The following is a 19,807-nucleotide window of genomic DNA, read 5'->3' as shown; positions in this document are numbered from 1 at the left end:
TGGTCATGGGGGCCCCTGTGCTCCCGCTCCCCGCAGCCGCGGCGGCCGCAGCTCCGCGGCAGCTTCTCCCGCTGCCCACGGGATGGTGCTCGTGTCCACGGGCTCCCACCGCGTCCCGCCAGCCCACGGAGCCCGCGGGGCCCGGCCGCTGGCCCCCGCTCCCAGGGGTTCCCCAGAAAGGACAGGGGACGGGGTCTGGGGAAGGATGAGCTGGGTGCGTCCTGCCGTGAGGGGCATGTGGGGTGGCTCGGAGTACCCCACACTTGTGGCACCCCAAAAAAACCCGAGTGTTTGTGTGGTCCAAACCGTTTTGGGATGAGCCCCGCACGAAGGGAAGGTGCTCTTTTGAGGGGTATCCCCAGGAATGCGGGGGGCTGTGGGTCCCAGTGAGGCTGAGTCCCCTGCCCTCCTCCTCCCAACGTGACTGTGGGTGCTGAGCCCATGTCCCCAAAACCAGCAGCCTCAACCCAGCGAAGAGCTTCCCCTGGGCTCTTCTGTCCCCATCACCCCTTAGTGCCACCCCACCCCACCACCATCCCTCTGGACCAGAGCAAACTGCCCTCGGAGTGCCCCAACCCTTCCCTGGGAAGGGAGAAGACCTCATCCTTCCATCCATCCATCCATCCATCCATCCATCCCACTGAAGCCAACTCCTTTGGGTCCAAAGTTGTTCAAATTCCCAACGACTGCAAAGACCAGAGCACCACCAGCAGCTCGAATGACAAATTTATTTGTGGATTCACCTCCACCTGCAAACCGAAGCGCTCAATGGGCTAATGCTAATCCTCGAGCTCCCCATGCGGGATCTGAGCGGGTCCGACATGAGGAGCGCGAGTCCGTGCTCAGTGGCCAAGTGAGCCCCCCTGGAGCCTCCGGTTTTCCCCCCACCTCCACCCCAGCTTGGCCTCTGCAGGGAGCACGGTCCCACACATAAATACGGACAGACAAGATAACAAAAATAGCATTAATAGTATTCACAAATGAATTAAAAACTACTCGTATATGTACAGCAGAGCGCGGGACGTATGTACACGGACAAGCTGTGGACAGCTGTGTCTGCCCGCGGTGGGCTCCGAAGGATGAGGGCATTTATTCTGGAAGCTAATTTCAGCTCGAAGGCTGGAGGTTCCCTGCTCCAGCAGCAGAAGGAGCAGCATGGGGATGAGTGGGAGGGAAGCCAGACACCTCAGTCACTGCATGCAGCCGTCACAGCCACGCGTGGGGACAGGGATCTGCCTGCACTATGGGACTGGGAACACGGGACAGCAGCGGAGAGGCCAACAGCTCCTATTGTCCCCAAAGAGGCTCCCCAGAGATGGAGATGGCTCTCAGCCAGTGCCAGCCCTCACTCCCATCTCTCCTGGGCTTATTTCTCCGCTCATCCCATGAATCATCTGCTCCTTGGCCTTTGCCACCCATGTGAAGGTGCTCCCCCTGACCCTTCCAATCCCCAACTCGGGATTCCTGGACACCACAGCCCCAGCTCTCTGCAAAACCCCTTGTGCCAGGGGCAAGCACTATCCCCCTCTCCTGCCTCCTGCCTTTGCCAGCCCAGAGAAGCAGGCTGGGAAGGGATGAGCACTGTCCCACAGCCATCTACATTTGGAGTGAGGAGCAGGAAGAGGACAAAGAACCCTTAAAACCATGCACAACCCTGGGCCTGGCACACCATCTTCATCTGAGACAGGCCACAGGTCCCAGCAACTGACTGTGTGGGAATAAAGGAATTCACGTGGGGCTGACCAAGGGCAGAGCTCCTCACCCCTGGCCTCTGCCTCTTCCTCCTGCTCCCCCTGCCACAGGGATAAACTGACTGGAGAAGCAAGGACAGGATAGGGATACTGCAGGGAAGCTCCATCCCGCTAGGCAGCCTGCCTCTTCCTAGTGCCTGAGCGTGCCAGAGACGGGGGCATGGAGCCTGACCCTTGCTCTGGCTGCGGAACTTTATATTAGTGACACATCTACACACACGCACGCACTCACACATGCAAAAATAAGTCTGTTTATTCTCTTCCAAATTATCTGGAGAACCCCGCAGGGCTGGGACACGATCTAGCTTGTGCCCCCCCCAGCTGCCTGGATCCCCCAGCGCTGGGAGCCGGTGGCTGAAGTGCTGCATTGGCCTCAGCGCCTTTAAAACACAACGGAACAGTAAATAAGACGGGCTACAATAAAAGGAGCTGGCGGCACGAGGGAGAAAACTCCATGGAGCAGGGTGCTCGGCCGGGATGGAGGGGCTGCCCCCCTGTGCCGCTGGTGGTGCTCGGGAGCGGAGTGTAGTGGATGTGGCGGTGAAGGCGCAGCCGTCCTGGCTACGGGGGGGCTTGGCGGCGGCTCACTTGCGGCTCAGCAGGGATCCCAGCAGAAGCACTCCGGCCACCGTCGCCCCAGTCAGGAGCCATTTGTTGAAGGTCTCCTGGCCCTTTCTCACCTCGGCAGCAGCATCGTTCCCATAGAGGTCCACAAAGCGCTCCTGTGGAAAGAGGAGGGTGGTGAGCACAGGGGTGCGAGCAGAGTGCAGAGGGAAGGGCTGGCAGGAAAGTGGTGGTGGGGACCAGGCTGATGACAGATGCCTTGTGCTTCCTCGCTCTGAATCATGCACACAGGGCAAGGGGAGAAGCACAGTCATGAGAGAAGAGGATGCCAGAAAGGATTTGTGAGGAGAACACCACGCGGGCAGGGCAGGGGATGCATCACGTGCTCTTGGCTCTCTAAAATTAGCATCCAAGTGTGATAGAAATCATTGCAGTGGGAACCCGCTGGGCTCCATTCCCTGGCTAAGGCCTGTGGAAGCAGCAGCAGGACTGGTGCCCATGGCTACGGCACTCCACACCGTGCATCCCCCCAGTGATTTTGTGTCCACAGTGGAGCCTCCCACCTCCCATTCCCACATCCTGCCCCTCGCAGGTTACTCCACAACATGAACTGGATTTCATGAATCCCTGTGGCAAAGGCAGACATTGGGTCGCCAAACTACTGCCTTCCCACGGCTTCAGGAGAGCAGGCCAAGCACAAGGCTTGGCCAGGAATGCAGTCACTCCGGCCCAGCTTGTCCGAGCCGGCTGCCTCCAGCCCTTCATCTCCAGCAGCAGCAGGAGCTGGGAAGACCTCAACCCATCATAGGGAGAGCTGTTAGGGTCCCTGAGCTGCACACAGCAGGGCAGGAGGGGTCCCTGGGCAGGCAGCAGGGAAACACGTGACCCAGGATCTCTCAGGTTTATCAGGGCTGAGCAGGAGGTGCAGGGCTGGACGGAGAGGAAGCTGTGAGCTCCAGGCTCAGGGATCGCCAGCAGCTCAGCGTCAGCAGGGGCTTGATGCTGTCGCACCTTGAGCCCATCTTCCCAGCAAGATCCCCTGCTCCCTGATAAGTGAATGCAGTTCCAGTAACTCGGCTGCTCTGGGAAAGCAGAGATAAGCCCGGCTGACGCTGTCACGCCTCACCGCGGCCTCTGTGCAGGCAGGGGGAGCATTCCTGCCGGCCTGGTCTGCCAGCACTCTGCCTCCCACACCTGCCCACAGCCCGGGGCCTCAGGACTACACGAGTTTGGTGCCCAGGTGCCTCTCTTCCATGGAACATGGTGCTAAGTCTCCCAGCTCCCACCAAACAGCCCTGGGATGGTCACAGCTTGTGGGGTATCTCCTCACCTTGCCACATATCTATGACCAAGCCCATACACAGTTTTTCAAAGCAGGGTATGCAGCAGACCTGCATGCTTACTCCCGGGGAGCTGGGCTGTGTCCATCTCCATGGCCACAGGGCTCCCCACCACAGGGGATCTGGTCCTTGATAAGCTGCACACCTCAGCACCCAGCTCTGCCACCAAAGCTCTTCTCCATCTCCCACCAGACACCACCCCCAGCTGCCTTCCACACCCCATGACCATGAGGAGGTAGTCACAGACTCAAGGGCAGTGTTGGGACACAGGGACTTCGCTAACTCACCCTGGGGCATGTAACTGGTGCCACCTCACTTAGAGTCCTCTTCAGGGATATGACAGTCATCCCCGTGACTTCCACCACCTACACAGAGTGGCAGAAGGCAGCTCGCTTCCCACCATGCCTGCCAGCTGGCACGGGATCTGTGGAGGTGGTGTACTGTGTCCTGGCCCTGCAGGAATGGGCAGGATGGAGCTCATGGGCAGGTGCTGTCCAGGGAGAAAGGAGAGGGCTGCTGCCTGCTGCCAGTCCACTCACCCAGGCAACAGTGAGTGATGGAGAGGAGAGGGACAGGAGCAGAGTCCAAACCCAAGAAGGAGATATTTTAAATTCTGACACAGGAAATCCCTCTGCTGATAGATGGTGATGGGCATGGAGCTGTGGCAGGCCATGGCAGTGGCAGCAAACTGAGAGCAGGCTGGCAGGGATGGAGGGCACGGCAGGGATGGAGAGCACAGGGAACTGGGGCAGAAGGTTCAAAAAACACCACTCCTACAACATCTGTGTCTGGGGAGATTCAGGTTGGATGTTAGAAAAAGGTTCTTCACCAGGAGGCTGGTTGGGCACTGGAACTGGCTCCCTGGGGCAGTGATCAAGCCTGAATCAGAGTTCAAGGAGTGTTTGGATCACGTGCTCAGGCACATGGTGGGACTGCTGGGCTGTCCTGTGCAGGGCCAGGAGTTGGACTTGATGATCCTTGTGGGTCTCTTCCAATTCAGCATATGTTTTGATCTCTGTGCAGGGGCCCTCGCTCCAGGGATGGTCCTTCCCTTGGACACACATCCCAGCCACTTGCTCTGAGGCTGGGATGAACAACCTGAGGCTGCAGAATGCTCAGATGGAGGAAGGCGGCTGCATCCTTGTGATGTATTCCTCAGAAAATCTGATTTCCTCAGGGATTCAGTAGGACCTGCCCCACTGACAGTACCACACATCTCCACAGGCTCCTCCTGACCCACAGCAGAGACATCCCCACTGTGGCCAGGAAGGCTGCAGTGGTGGACAGGGCCCCACATCTACCCAGCCTCTCCGTGGGGCAGGCACCAGGAGAGGCCCCCCTCGGCAGGGCAGGGAGCCAAGGAGGGCTGGCAGCCGGTTCTCCATGCTGCTTTTACCATGGCATGTGCTGCCGAGCTTGGGGAAAGGCAGTTCCAAGAAGCCCTTGCTTCCAAGAAAAGGAAGTGTTTGCTGAAGGAGAGATAAATGGCGCACAGTGAATGCAGAGCTATCGGGTGCTACAGGCAGAGAGCAGCACAGCCAGAGCCCAGCACAGGCAGGGAGGGGACATGAGCCCCTCTCCTTCCCTTGGGAAGGGAACAGCAGCTGTTGGAGCCACAGCTGGGGGCTGTAGGGGACCCGAGGAGAGTGCCTTGCCCTTCCCTGAGGAAACCACCCTAAGAGCTGTGATAGCTCAGTCTCTGCACAACTTGGATCCCAGATGTGTCCCCTGGGAACCAGATCCCAGGCCAGAGGGAGTGGGAAAACAGGCAGGAGCGTCCTCCCTGCCCATGCTGGGGGCGGGTTGAAGGTTAGGGAAAAGCAGCTTGCTCTGTTCCCACACCATCCCGGGCCTCGGCCGCTCCGCACCTGAAGCCCAGCATTCCCAGGACTGATCCTGACCTCTCTGTCCTGGTGTTTGGATCTCAGGCTTGCCCAGACACGTCCAGATATTTCTGGCCTCCCCCAGTCACCTTTATCTGAGAGGAAATATTTGGAATTCCTGAGTCGATCACAAGGACTGTGGTAGCAACAGCACGTCAGTGTCTCGCTCAATCCGTGGGCCTGTTCCATCTGAGAGAACAGGCTGTTCCATCAGAACGCCCGTCACATCCCCTTCCCCACCCCGGGTGACTGACACGGCCCAGAGGAGGATGCTCCGGAGCAGGCAACAAGGAACCAGAGATCTTATTCCTATGCAAGAAGAAATCCCCTGCCTTTGCCTCTCCTCCCCAGAGCTGGGGAAGGAATCCACGTTTTCTTGTTGGAGCCTAGAACACCACTTGTTGGAGGAGTTGGGGCGGGGAATGCTTCCCACCTGCTGCACATGCTGCTTGCAGGAGGCAGAGAACCTTGAGAGTCAGGCTCCACCATCTCCCAGAGCTGAGGCAGGGAGGTTCTGCAAGTGCCAAAAGTTCTGTCAACACTCACAGAGCCCCAAACTGCAGCCCAACACTGTGGGGGATGCAGCAACCATTTAAACACTGCCCAGTGCCCACACATAACCCTGTGGCAAAAAGGCAGGAGGAGCAGGTTTGACTTAAGGTGCTCTGTCTCATGTGGGAGAGCAGACTAAAGAAGTATGACTGCTGGTTGAGACACTACTCATATCCTGGCCTGGAAAGGGGAACACTTAAAATTTGAGGCTCTCCTTTATTTGGTTGGTTTCATTCACCAGTGCTGCCCGCACAGGAGCGAGAACAGTTGCTGGATCCCATTCAGGCTGAGCAGAGCAGGTTCCTCTTTCAAGATAAGCCCCAGCACTTGGGGAAAGAGGATTCGGTGGCAGTGAGCCATGAGGGCAGGTGAAGGAAGCAGATGTAGGCAATAAACTCCCATCTGGCCTCTGGTGAGGCAGGAGAGCAGAGAGGGGAAGGCTCTGGCAGTCTGGATCTCAAAGCTTGCCCTGCACAAGGGGGTGAGGAGTATGGAGGTCACTGAGATACCAGGACAAAGCTCTGAAAACCAGCAGAGAAAAGCCAGGCTCTACTAGGAGTATTCAGGTGAACTCAGTCAAACTTCAGCATGGAGACTTGGACTCCAGCAGGAGCTTTGGAGCTTCCCCACGGCTCAGATACCCCCAGGCCCCAGCTCAGCATCCACAACAGCCTTTCCAACACAAGGATTCTGATGTGCTTTATCAAAAATGAGCTGGTTCCCCAGAACATCCCTTGAGATAAGTCAGCATTGTTCCCAAATGGATCGACAGAGCCATGGGGAGGTTAAGTGCCTTTCCCAGAGCTGTGTGCGAGCCAGCAGCATGAGCCACAGCATCTGACTCCCAACCCAGGCATTCTCATCATGAGGCAATGTTTCCCTTGAAAACAAGGCTGTTTCTGTTTTACCTTCACCGTAAGTACAGCTGTGTTCCTACTCAGAGGTCTAACAGCAACCACCGGCCGGGAGCAGAGTCATCTGGATGACCAGACATTTGTTAATGAGATGCTGGGAACAGTTCTGTGCTGAGTAGCAAGACAAGGAGGGAAAAAGAAAGGCAGCAGCTCAGCACAGACCACAACAAAGCCCTGCATCGACAGCAACCTGCTCCCAGAGCCCCTCTGGGCTGCCAGCTCACCACATGGGGCTGGCATATGTGAACCTGGAGGTGAAACACAAGGGGGAAAAGGCAGCTGAGAGCTTTAAAAATAAAAGAAAACATAAGTCTTCCCAAAGGCATTGGAAATCCTGTAAACACAGCTCTGTGGGTCCCTTTGTGCTATGAATGGAAGAGACATCCTAGAGGTTCTCCCTCTGCCCTGCTCCCCCTGGTGCTGTATCCATGTGTGGCCCCCACCACTCTCAGCCCTGAAAGGAGGGCAGCAGGGACAGGGTGACCGCAGAGGTCACAGGACTGCCTGCAGTGCTGGGCAGTGGAGGTCAAGGGGAACACCTGACTCAGGAGCATGGCAAGGGAACCTGCCATCCAAGGCAGGTCTGACCATCTCCATAGAAACACAGATCTTAGAATGGTTAGAGGGGACCTTAAAAATCATCTAGTTCCAATCTTCCTTCCATGGGCAGAGATCTGCAGCTTCACCCCACTGATCCCCACCAGCAACCCCAGGCAGGCTCAGAATGGGGTGGGGAAGGGGCTCTGGGACACAGAGAGAGGAAGGGGCTCTGGGGACAGCAGCTGCAGGTGCAAATACTCCAGAGACTCAGCTCTAACTGTTATGCAAATGGTGACCTCCAGGGAAGCAGCTGCTGATCTCCATGACAATGGCAGGGAATGCCACCCACCCACCGCCTCTCCTGCCTTTCCTGCCCTTGGAGCTGGGGTGTTGTGGACTCTGGGGTGTTGTCCCTCCCCAAATCCCAGGGCAGTCATTGAAATCTTCGACTGGGAAAGAGGCAGCCATAAATTCGAGAGTCTATTAAGAACATCCCCTCTTCTTTCTCTTCTCACTCAGGCTTTGCTGTGGGGCTGCAGAGTGGGGGGACCGGCAGGGAGGCTATCCCTTGGGCCAAAGCCCAACAGACCTGCGGGGCTCCAGCCCAGCCCAGGCCAGAGCCAGCTCTTTTCTAACCAGAAACAAACCCTCACTAGCACATTCCAGCCCTAATCCTTGCCACGGCAGCCTTCTGTCAAACTGGTTTCATCACCGGCTCCAGGGAACCTGCAATAACCCCACACCATTCAGCACAATTTCAGCGTTTTCCAAATACATGAAAGAGGCTACGGTGACAGCTGTAACCCCCGTCCCTGCCCCGGGAGACTGCTGTGCACAGCACGAGATGGAGAGCAGGGAATTGCACTCTCCGTTCCAGAAATCTGCTGAAACATTCATGTGTATTAAAGCCGGAGACGATGTGAATGACTAATCCACTTGCATCCATCTTTCATCAGTGTTCCTCCCAGAGCTAACCAGGCTGAGGGCTCCCGAAGGTGCCACAGCCCTGGCCGGCACCGGGCCCGCTGGGCAGGGCAGGCAAGGATGGCAGGAGACACGGCTCTGGTACAAAGGCACAGCGAAGAACACATTGGCTGAGCCGGATCCACTCAAGAGATTAGCACCTGCTGGGAATGGGATTGTTTTCCAAAGGGCATTAAGTGGAATAGTCCGAGGAAAGACGGTCTCTCTGATGCTTCTCCCCACCGGACAGATGGTGTCTGAGCCCCGCAGCAGAGCAGCCTTTGTGCGAGGGGCGCGCTCGGGGGGCAGGGAAGGCACCTGCTTTCATGTCCCGGTTATCTGCTGCCCGCGGGGCCGCGGAGCACAGGGCCGTGGCCAGCTCATTGTGCCGGACAGCAGCTCAGCAGGGCCACCGGCACCCAGGGAACAGAGCTCAATTTTCACCTTGTCATTGCTCTTCCTGGACGTCAGAGCTCCTGTGCAATCGTGCCCTTGTGTAACCGTGGGGAAACCTGTGCCGGGGAGATGTGCCATGCTCACGTGTGCCCGGCTGCTGAGCCACGTTCCCTCCTGCCAGGGGATGAGTGGGTGATGCTGACAGCTCTTTCTGGTCCTCTCCCACACTGTGAGCCTCACCAAACCCACCCCATAGGGAATTCTGGTGTTACCAGGACTCAAGGGAACCAGGCTGGGGACAGGGATGGTCCCCAGAGGAGATGGATCCTGGGCAAGAGCTGCCTGGTTCTCCTGCCTCAGCCACTCGTCCACCAGCATCCTGGAGGAGTGACAGCCAAGCTGTGTTACCACTTCCCACTTCAGCCCTGGCACCTCACGAGGCTGCTGTAATTCTTACATGCCTCTTGAATGAAAAAGGGGAAAGGGTGGAGGTGCAGGAAGAGGAGGAAGATGTACTCATTCTGTTTTCACTTCCTGTTAGCTCCATGAAATCTCAAATTATTCAAGCCACAAAGTCCCTTTTAGCAAAATCCTTGCTGACTTGAGGGCAGGAAGCACAGTAGGCAGCTGATGCAGCAAACGCGAGAAAGAGCAGTGCAGCATGAGAAGGAGACTTTGTGCTCTGCCCTGGGCTCCTCCATGCATGTTGTTGCATGAAATAATCACTGGCTGGTGCACTGGAAGCTTCTAAATGAGGTCAGTTGCTCTATTAAAAGACATTAGCTCTCCAGCAAGTTTAATACACTGATGAGCCATAGAAGCATAGGATTGGAGGCACTTGCAACACTCCATGATGGCTGATTTACAGGTAGCAACACCTCATTTTCTCCATATGTAAGTCATATGTCACCCAGGCACTACCCAGGGCCACACACACACACCCAGCCCTAACCCTGAGCCAGCTCACCACGAGTCACACACAAGAGAATAATGCCATGTACAGCCACCAGACATGCTCCCTACACAACACTGGTAGTGTCCCCAGTCTTCCTCAGCGTCAATGGTGGCACAAACTGGGGAGATGGGCAAATGGGACTGGTGCTGTTCAGAGAAGCAATGCAGACAGCTGTCCTGCTTCACCTGATCATGGCATGAGCTGCATTCAAACCAAACCAGTTCCATGCCAGCCTAGATCTCTTCTCAGCTTCACAGAGAGCCCTTCATCCTCCCAAGAAACCCCTTCCATGCTCCTTCAGGAAGCAGCCAGTTCCAACAGCTCCCTTTCGAGTCCTACCCCAAGAGCCTGGTCACTGCACAGCTCTGACCATAGGCCCCTTGCACAGTCCCAGCATGGGCAGCTCCTGCTCCAAGCCCTGCCTGGTGCCAGCTTGTCATGTTTTGGAGTATTTGATTTCACTCTCAGAAGCACCTGTCTGGCAGCAGTAGGACCCAGGTAGGAGAACCTGCCTGCTCTTTGTTCTTGGCCAGGCAGAGCACAGAGCAGGACACCTGCCTCTGTTTCCCTCTGAGCTCAGGTGCAGGGCTGTGAGCCAGGGAACTCTGGGTCCATCCTAGATCAGGCATGGGGGGCTGAAAGGCTGAGCCCAGCCCTGCTCCCACTGGAGGCTCCTCATCTCCAGGGCTCATCTCCCCAAGCAGGATACTGATGCCAGGAGCTAGCTACTAATTGGATCTACTTAAATCAGCAGCTACGTCTGCAGACACAGCTGAAACACAAGCTTGAGCAGGAAGGAGGATAATGCAATAAATTCAAACAGCTCTCCCCAAGGGAATCGCACAACCCCCTGAAACTTCCCTCTTTGCAGATACAGCCCATTACCCTTCCCTGGGCATGCTGTGCCAGTGCAGAGGCAAGCAGCAGTAGAAAAAGTAACCAGCCCAAAGCCCCCTGAAACACCAAGCTCCCCCAGCTTCCTGCTCCCAGCAGCAGAGGGAAGGCAGACCAGTTACAGCACAACACTCAAACAGTCCCTGTGGCCACGGGAGCCTCTCTGGTTAACGCTCCCAATCCCGCTCCTCCCTCCCTCCCTCACTACCCCGGAGGCAGGCAGCAGCGCTGAGTGCACTGGGTTTCCCATTAAAGAGATCCTGAGAGACAGCACTGGGCTGGTACACGTGAGCACGTGTCCGAGGGAAGACACGGGCGGCTGGAGAGATGCTGGCTACACGGAGCTGCAGCGGGCGTTCCCGCCTGCAGGCAGTCCTTCCCAGCACTGCTCAGCCCTCTGATTCTTTTTTTGCTAACTAAATTAAACATGAGGATAAAATAAGCAAAATACCTAAAAATAAAAAATAAACCGAGCATTTCTACAGCACAACTAGGTCACAGCTCCCCAGCATGCGAGTTGTGGCAGCTACGGCTCAGCCCCTTGAGCCTCCCAGGTTCAAAACTGACATCTCTCTTAAAAGGCTGCTCCTGAAACCCACACCTGCTCTCCGGTAAGCCCAGCTGGAGCCATCTGCTAACGGCTCTGCCTCCCAGCAGCCCCGGGCACCCTCGTTCCGCTGGGCTGTTCTGCCGTGGTAGAGAGTAACTCTCCTCCCCACCTGACCACGATGGGTGCCAGCCCATGCCCTGAGCCTGCCCCACTGCTCCCCTCCACGGGTCCATTGTGGGAGCTCTCCCATGCCTCTGGAATGCACGTTCCCTAACTTGAGCTCTTGGCATCTCAAGGATGATTAGGAGCAGGACTTCAGAGAGATCTTGCACCAAGAACCCCTCTGCACATCCTTCCAGTCGAGGAGCAGGGAGGAGAAAGTTTCCCTGTTCAAGGTCAGGGCAGTAAAGCAAGGAGGTGCTCTGGCACTGAAGGACTCTGCTTCCCTTTCGTGCCCTCCTCTCCGGTGTGTTAATCTTTAGTGGCTCAGAACAATTGTGTTTAAGGGCAACATCCCTCCCTTGCGGGAGGGTGGAGCAGGAGAGCAGAGGGTGGAGGAGAGCGGCTGCTCTCCTGCCAATGCAAGGCAGAGCCACCCACAGTGAATACCTTCGCTCTGAATCAGCAGGTAGGTCAACATCCTGGCTGCTCTGGGGTCTCCCAGAGGGGACAGAGCAGCTGCCCCAAGCCCCCTTCTGCTCCCACAGCAGAAGCCACCATTAATCCCTTGCCTCTTGGTTCAGCAGGTCTGCAACACTTCTACAACTGATATCCATCCCTTCCCTTCCCCCAGCTCCTCCTGGGAATACTCCGGCTTTACAGCTAGTGGGGAAAGAGCTGCTAGAGAAATACTCCTTGTAATGTCAAGATGGGACTGTGCTTACAGCCGCCAGCTGCTTGGTAAAAACCAAAGGAAACCAAACCTTCTCAGCTTCAGCAAAGGTCTCAGAGCACCACACCACCATTCAGCTGCACTCCGTGTGTGCTGCAGGCGTGTTGCTGCTCCCAGGGGGAAACCATGTACACAAACCATATCAGAGCTCCACGGAAATCAGGCACAGCAGCCCAGACACACACAGTAAAAGCTGCAGCATCCAGCAGCAGCACCCCCTTCCTCCTCTTCTTCTGGGGAAGAAGAGAGCTCTCACCCACCCCTTCTGCTGTGCTGGGACACTCCACTGCTGCTGAAGCAGGGAGAGACCCCGGGCAGCGCTCCAGGGACCCGGCTCCAGCATCAGAGAGGAGCAGGATGAGCAAGCGGAATGACATTACTGAGAGCAGCTGTGAACACAGAGCAGCAAGAAACAGTTTGTTAATTATTTCACAGGTCTTTTTTTAAATGACACTCAGCTCTTCGGATTAAAGAGCCTCGGAGTGCTTTACGAATCAGAGTTGCCAGTGGCTCCCCTGGGAGCAAAGGAAACGCTATCCCTTTCGCTCAAAGACCCCGGGGTTAAGTGGGCTGCTCTGAGCCACGGCCAGCCAGGGGCAGGAGTTTGGCTTTCCAGGCGCCTGCTGTAATCACAGATCTAAGGAACGTAATCAAACTGCACCACACACCGAGAGGCAGCAAGGAAAACAGGCAGGGCCCCAAAGAAGGAGAACGAGTAAAAGGGGTAAAGAATAAAGCCCTGAAATCAGCCTCTGCATTGCTCTTGGTCTAGCGGCAGGAATGCTGCTGTGGGCCGGGCAGGAAGCTGCAGTGGAAGTCATTCCAATGGCATTTCCTGGAGAGCACTGCAGAAAAGCCTCCCAGGTTGAAGGCTGGGTGAGGAGCTGCCAGGGATCTGCACACTGAGCAGTCAGCAAGGATACAGCTACCTGGGCTGGCTGCTCCAGGCAGCACAGCCTCAGCTGGGACACTGCTGGCAGGTCCCACAGCCAGGGAGGAATACTTAGAACTGAGAAGGGACATGGGGAACCCCACTGGCAGGAGGACAGTATTTTTTTCACCAATGCAGGTGATGACAGCAGGGCCATCGTCTCAGCTGCAAGGGATCAAGGCTGTAAAATAATTACCGAGGACAAAGTGCAAAGCAATAGTACAGCTGAGCACCACAGACCAGGTTGGTCAAAGCTCTGTCCAACCTGACCATGAATACTTCCAGGGATGGGGGAACCACAGCTTCTCTGGGCAACCTGTGCCAGTGTCTCATAAACCTCACAGGGCAGAGAACTTCCCTAATATCCAATCTAACTCTACCCTCTGTCAGTGGAGAGGAATTCCCCCTCGTCCTGCCACTCCATGCCCTTGTCCAAAGTCCCCCTCCAGCTCAGCTGGAGCCTCTTCAGTCACTGGCAGGGAGCTCCCTCTTCTCCAGGCTGAACAACCCCAGTTCTCTCAGCCTGAGATGAAGCCACAGGATTCATCTTCAAGACCGCAAAGCATGCCTTGGCTATGCTCAGTCACTCCCACTGAGTCAGTTCTGCTGCACGTTGACCACCACGTGGAATGGACGGCTGTGATCTCAAACAGGATTAGAAGTGCTGGGGCATCCCCAAAACCCAACCTGTAACACTCAGAAGGGCAGAACTCTGGCAAACCACACTTCCAGGAAATGTGGTAGTGGCAGGGACAGCTTGTGCAGGATTACCTGGTACACAAGGCACAATGCCAAAAAGCATTTCCAAAGAGCTGAGAATCAAAGTCTAACTCTCAACTTGAAACCACTGAGGAGCCTGGAACCAGAGCACAGGACGAAATCCCAGCTGTGTGCTGTCATATGACACAGGCTGAGTCATTTCCTACCATTCAGAAAAAAATTTAAAAGATAAAAATGAGCTTGCTATATTGACATCTTCAAAGGGTTTTCCCCAAAGAGAATCACAAGCTTCTAGTCCACTGCAGGGTGACACAACACATGTCCCAGCACACCAAGTCCTGTGTGGTCAGGGTCAACTGAGAACCCAGGAAGCACTGAGGCAATAGTTCATTCTCCATCGGCCTAGTACAATTTGTTGGGATTCATGTATCATAGACTGGTGCTGAAGATCCTATTTACTTTCAATTCTAGCCTGACACAGCCTCTTCATGTTGGTCCCCACCATATGCTCAACAAACCTCTTGACACTATATCCACAGATCTAACTCCAAGCTCATCCAGAAAACCCTCCTTAAAATCCCACTCTGAATGTGGATTTAGCCTTGAAGGAAAAGCTGTCATGCACTGGAGGGTCACAGCCAGGCAGGAACTACTGCTCACTTTCCTTTCTCAAACAGATTAAGCACGGTCAGTACATCTCTGCCTGCCAGGCTCTCTCCTGCTCACCCTGTGCTTCCCCCTCCTTCCTTCCCACTCACCAGATTTCTCCCTCCATGACTCCCAGTCCCCACTGGCATCACCATTTCAACTTCACAGCTAGTGGGACCTGGTCCTGGTCAAAGCAACTGCCCCAGGAAAGCCTCTTTTTTGGATGCGATGGCTTGCCAAGGCAGCAGCTCTCTTCTGGCTGGTTATTAAATGTTCCCCTTGGGTTGTTCTTGTTTGTTTGTTTTCCCAGTGCCAGATTGCAGAGCAGAGGGCAAACCAAGGCAGAGCCAGTAAATGTGACAAAACACTCCTATGTTAATGTTATGAAGCAAGATTTACTATTTCCCCTTACCTCAAAACTTGATTTCTCAAGAGAACTGCTACAGCCCAGCACACAGCAGCCACCAAAGGCACCTGCACCCCATGCCCCTCTTATGCTGCCTTTGTTCCACTGGTGGGGAATGAAACAGAGCTTCCTACACAACCTGGCTGTGCAGCACTTGTTATGGAGCCATGCTCCTTCCCTCTTTCAGAGGGGCTTTCCAGGAAGAGAAGTGCTGCAGTGCTCCAAAACACAAACCACCTGGGCCCTGCCAAGCAGGCCTGCCAGAACTTGCATCTCTCTCACCAGGACCTGCCTGCTGCACCTCTCGGGAGTGCTTTGTTTGAATGGGACAGGCTCTAACAGCTCCAATGCACCAAACAGACTCCCTGTGCAAATAGGGCGGCAGGAGAGGGACGGCTCCATCACAGCCAGGGCAGGGTGGCACTCCTCTTGCAGGGAGAGCTGGCACAAAGCCAGCGGCTTTCTCCCTGCAGCTGGAATCGCGCGAGAGCAAAGGAAAGCAAAGCATCCCCATGCACGCCCCACACGTCAGGCACTCAGGAGCTCTTATGGCCTCTATCCCTTGGTGTGGAGTGGCATGGCTGCCTCCAGGAAGGGACATGATGAAAGCTGAGAGTGGAAGAAAGCTACAGCCAAGATGTCAAATGAGTATTCAGGGTTTGCAACAGGCTGGCAGCAGCAACACTGCCCAGTGCTGGTATTTTGGTAGCTGGTGGCGTGGACTTCCCACACTCTGTCCTTCACCACCCTGCCTGGCTTCCATTCAGCTCCCAGCATAGCTCAGGCAGCGGCACAACCTGGGCAGGGAAGTTAAAAGCTTGGTTCAAGGTTAGAACAAGAGAGCAAGGCAGTCCCCTGAGTGGGAACCGGCGCTTTTCAAAGCGAGAGCTGGTGGGCGGGTCAGATAGAGAGGAGTCCTGACCCTTCCGCAATCTGTTGAACAAATATTTGTTCCAAACAATTAATTTAGAGACAGACACAAAAAAATTGAAGAGTCTGAATCGTGATGGTTGGGGGTGGGGAACAGAGGGAGGAGGTGTTTCATTCCCCTCATGCAGGGACCAGTGATTTTCCACCAGTGATTTAATCTAAATCCCCCAGAGAGTTCATTTACAAAAAATCAGATTGCATTATCGCCTAGGTCTCCAGGATACAGCCCAATCCGTCACTAACAGCAACAGCCACACTAGCTTGGAAACCTCGGTTTGATCACTTAATTCCAAGACTAATCTGTGGCTCTAAAAGCCAAAAGCAGAGGGAGGGGGAAAGAACTCTGCATTTGGCCAGGGTTACCTGCAGGATGAGAGAGCTAATGGGCCACATACAGCCAGATGAAAATGCCAACAGATCCCGGGTTATTAATCGAAACCAAGCTCCTCTCCTTGCCTGAGCAGCCCCACCCAGGCAGTGCCCCAGGGCGGTCACATTCCTGGAATTCCTTCACCCTTCCTGAACTAGCTCCCCCTCCCCTGGGTGCACCAGCTCCCCTCCTTCTCCGGGGTCCCCATCATTGCTGGCCAGGCACTGGGAGCTCACAAGAGCCTGTTCTCTGTCAGGAGGGTGCAGAGCACAACGTTAGGCTCAAAGGCTCCTGTCTTCTTCCCAAAATGCTGGGTTCTGCTGATGGACTATGAGCTGAAGGGGGCCAAGAGGCCTCAGCTCCCAGCAAGGAGGCGATTCCCCACTGTTTAGATGCCAATGCTGACAGCATGAACTCTTTCCAGTGGGAATCAGTAAAGGTTACACCAGCAGGGAATCACTAAGATGCAGAAGCCAAATGAAAACTCAGACATCTGTAGGTCATATACCTCCCGCCGGCAGTCCCAGGCTGCACCGCACAGCCGGACCCGGCATTTCAAGAATGCTTCCTGAAGAAATGCTTATTCATGTTAATACCTCACCACTGAGAGCTCCCAGGGTTTGCTGCTGGGGCAGCTGGGAGCACTGCTCCCTGCCAAGGGAAAAGCAGCTGCGGGCTCAGCAGCTCCCCAGCACAGACATTGCCTCTGCTCTGTTACCTCAGCTCTGGCTCCCACCACACCAGCTCAGACAGTCCCAGAAGCTCACCCACCCACCGGGATCTGCTGTGGGATTCACTTCACCATGAGCAAGGCAAGTGCTGTTTCTAGAATGAAGAAGTAGCTGTTACCTCTGCAAACCACCAGCCAGCCCACCACAGCACTGCCTTGGAGAGGAGGAAGCTCCACTCCCTGCTGTTAATGACACCGGGAATATGCCCCAGAGGCAGGGCTCTGCTTGAAGAACAAGCTTGGATGACATTATATTTCCAAAGGCCCTTGGAAAAACAGGTCTTTTACATAACATCCAGGGAGAAGGAGAGAAAGCAGGGATGGAGAAAAACATATCTGGGCAAACTGTTTGTGTCAACACAGTGGACTGACCCTCTTGGGACAGAGTGTTAAGAGCACAGAGGGCAAGACCACACACCCCTTTATGCTCCCTGCAAGGGGTAGGACAAGCTCTAGCACAAACATTGCAAAGAGCTGCACTCCGGTTTGACCAGCCCCACTGCCAGCCTGGAGCGAGGGAGGGCATGGGCAGCCATCCCCACCACAGAGAGGTGTTCTTACCCATCCGCCATTCTCCTGGATCCAGGGGTCTAAGTGGTCGGTCAAGTACGTGGTCATCCAAGACACGATGCGTTTCACCAATACCCGCATCTCCTTAACAACGCTCTCCACGCACAAGGCCCCTCCGAAGGAGAAGAAAGCCACGATGCGGCCCCAGTTCACTCCATCGCGGAACAGTTCGTTCACTACCTGCTCAAAGCTCTGATACGCTGTGCTGGGAGTGATGTGGAGCTGGGAAGTGAGGTCGCTGAACGCCCGCCGGTACCTCAGCTCAAATTCATCCCCCGCCTCTCTCAGTGCCTTCCTCACGTCGGCTGCTCGACGGATCTCATGGACTTCGAGGCTGCTCTGGTGCACGGTGGCTCCGTTCACTATGTGGCTGGTAGGCGCGTGCCAGGAGGGGCTCCCGTTGAGGACGCCATCCACCTCGTCCTCCTCCCCTGCAAAGTCAGTCCTGTTCTCATCTTCCTCCTCCAGCTGACTCCAGCTGTATCCTTTCTGTGAGAGCTTGTAGGAAACAAAGTCAATCACTAACTCCCGGTTACTGCTGTACATTTTCACACCTGGGACGCACTCAATGAGTCCATGGTCCGGAGCACAAGCAGATCAGCACTTAGCAGGTTCAGACTCCGCTCCTCTTCTTTGCGACCGATGGAAACATCTGATCTTAGCACAGAGGAGGAGAGAGGCACCGAAACGGTTAATGCCACAGCTCTTAGATGCACCCGCGCCATTACCACCGATAGCTTATCATTATACTGAGATCACCCCGCAGCTCTACGCCGAGGCTCAGGGCCACCAGATTGAAGCTGCACGGAGAACCCACCACAACATCCCCTTCCCCAGAAACCAGCCTCTAGCCCCGGTGACCCCCAGGCTCGCTCCGAGCAGACCCCAGATCTCACCGGGTGCGGGCTGCGCCTGGCAGGCCGGCTGCGGGCCGGGGCGGAGGCGGTTCTCGTTCTGCTGAAGCTTCGGGTCGGCCCGGACCGCGACAGCAACGCCCCCGCCTCGCCCCGCCCGTTAAAGGGCCCGGCGCCCCCGCCCCCCTCCGCCGGCGTTACCCAACGGCTGCAGCGACGGCAGCGGGCGGGCAGCGCTATCCAAGGATCACGGCAGCCCCAGGAGGGCCCGGTGTGACGGGAACCGCCGCCCCGAAGCCCCTCACTCCCCGCAGGCGGAGAAAATAAACCTCTCAAAAGCGGCGAACGCTCGCCACCGGAGGTGCCGCCACACGGCCCTGCGTCCTTACGGGAGCGATTCCAGTCCCGGTTAGCGGCGCGCTGCCGCTGGGGCCGGGACGGTGACACGCCGGGCAGCGGCAGGCGGGAGCGCCGCAGGGGGTAGCCGGTCCTCTCGGCCACCGCACTGCCCCTCCACCACCGGGCTGCTTCCCCCAGAGCCCCGAACCAGCCCCTTCCCAGTCACCGGATCGCCCCCCCCAGGTCTCCGGACGGCCCCACCGGTCGCCGTACCTGGGGGGCGGGGCCGCGCACGAGGGCCGACACGGCGCCCTCGCGGAGGACACGCCAGCCAATCAGGGGCCAGGAGAGCGCCGAGGGGCGGGGGTCCGGCAGCGCCCTCTCCTTTTGGCTGAGCCGCGCGTCACTCAAGGGTTAGCCTGCCCCGCCCCTCACCTCACCGCCCGACAGAGGGTCCGTGTCCTTCTCGGCTCTGTCGCGCGAGCCCGGCTGGCAGCGACGGCGGAGGTCGCCGGGAGCCCCGCCGGGCCTCGGCCCGCTCAGCAGCCCCGGGACTCCTTCCACATCGCCCACCGAGCGGCTGGGGGGGGTGCGGTAGGGTGGCAGGGGGCAGCAACGGGACGGTGCGCGTGCGCACGGCGCCTCAAGGGTGGGCGAGGAGCGTCGGTTGGACGGCGCGGGGGCACAGTGCGCATGCGCTGTGCCGGGTGTGCCTGTGCGCAGGCGCGAAGGTGCCGGGCGGAGGGCGGCATTCTCGCACCCCCTGGCGGCGGCGACGGGGTGAGCGCCGGTCTCCGCTCTCGCCGCACCCTGCGGGCACGGCCCTGCCGCTAACACGGCCACCGTCCCTCCACAGCAGTCTGGGAGTAATACGGGGTGTTTTGTGTCTCCACAATGCTCAGTGAGCCCGTGGCGGGGCTGTGAGGGAAGGTTTGTGCACGCAGGGCTGGAGCAATGAAAGCGGCTGTGGCAGCCAAGGCCTGCCCCGCTGTTAACAGCTGGCTACCCATCCCTCTCCAAGGCCACGGGGAAGATTAGGCAGCACATGGGGTCGATAACGCCACTGTGCAAAGGGCACTTTCTCCTCACAGCATCGAGAAATCTGTCCAGGCTTA

The 19,807-nt window shown here is 56.7% G+C and overlaps 1 protein-coding gene across 11 annotated transcripts; it reads right to left on the bottom strand.

The window, feature by feature from the left end:
- Positions 1-714: 714 nt before the first annotated feature.
- Positions 715-19,362, bottom strand: BCL2L1 (BCL2 like 1). Of its 11 annotated transcripts, none has more exons than XR_010744855.1 (4): positions 19,128-19,362; positions 17,491-18,156; positions 3,943-4,145; positions 2,335-2,473 (listed from the first exon to the last, which is right to left on the bottom strand). XR_010744855.1 is itself a non-coding variant. In XM_066330738.1 (3 exons), the coding sequence occupies exons 2-3, from the start codon at positions 18,043-18,045 to the stop codon at positions 2,336-2,338; spliced, it is 693 nt and encodes a 230-aa protein (XP_066186835.1). In that variant the 5' UTR covers positions 18,046-18,151; positions 18,396-18,676; the 3' UTR covers positions 715-2,335. The 11 variants fall into 11 exon arrangements, 1 of the variants encoding a protein (XP_066186835.1); XR_010744859.1 differs by having other exon boundaries at positions 17,491-18,151; XR_010744861.1 differs by lacking the exon at positions 19,128-19,362 and adding an exon at positions 18,966-19,086 and having other exon boundaries at positions 17,491-18,151.
- Positions 19,363-19,807: the final 445 nt, after the last annotated feature.

Source organism: Sylvia atricapilla, chromosome 16 (genome assembly GCF_009819655.1).
Source record: "Sylvia atricapilla isolate bSylAtr1 chromosome 16, bSylAtr1.pri, whole genome shotgun sequence".
Lineage (NCBI taxonomy): Eukaryota > Metazoa > Chordata > Aves > Passeriformes > Sylviidae > Sylvia > Sylvia atricapilla.
The sequence above is the reverse complement of the archived record's forward strand: the minus strand, read 5'-3'. Positions and strand labels throughout refer to the sequence as shown.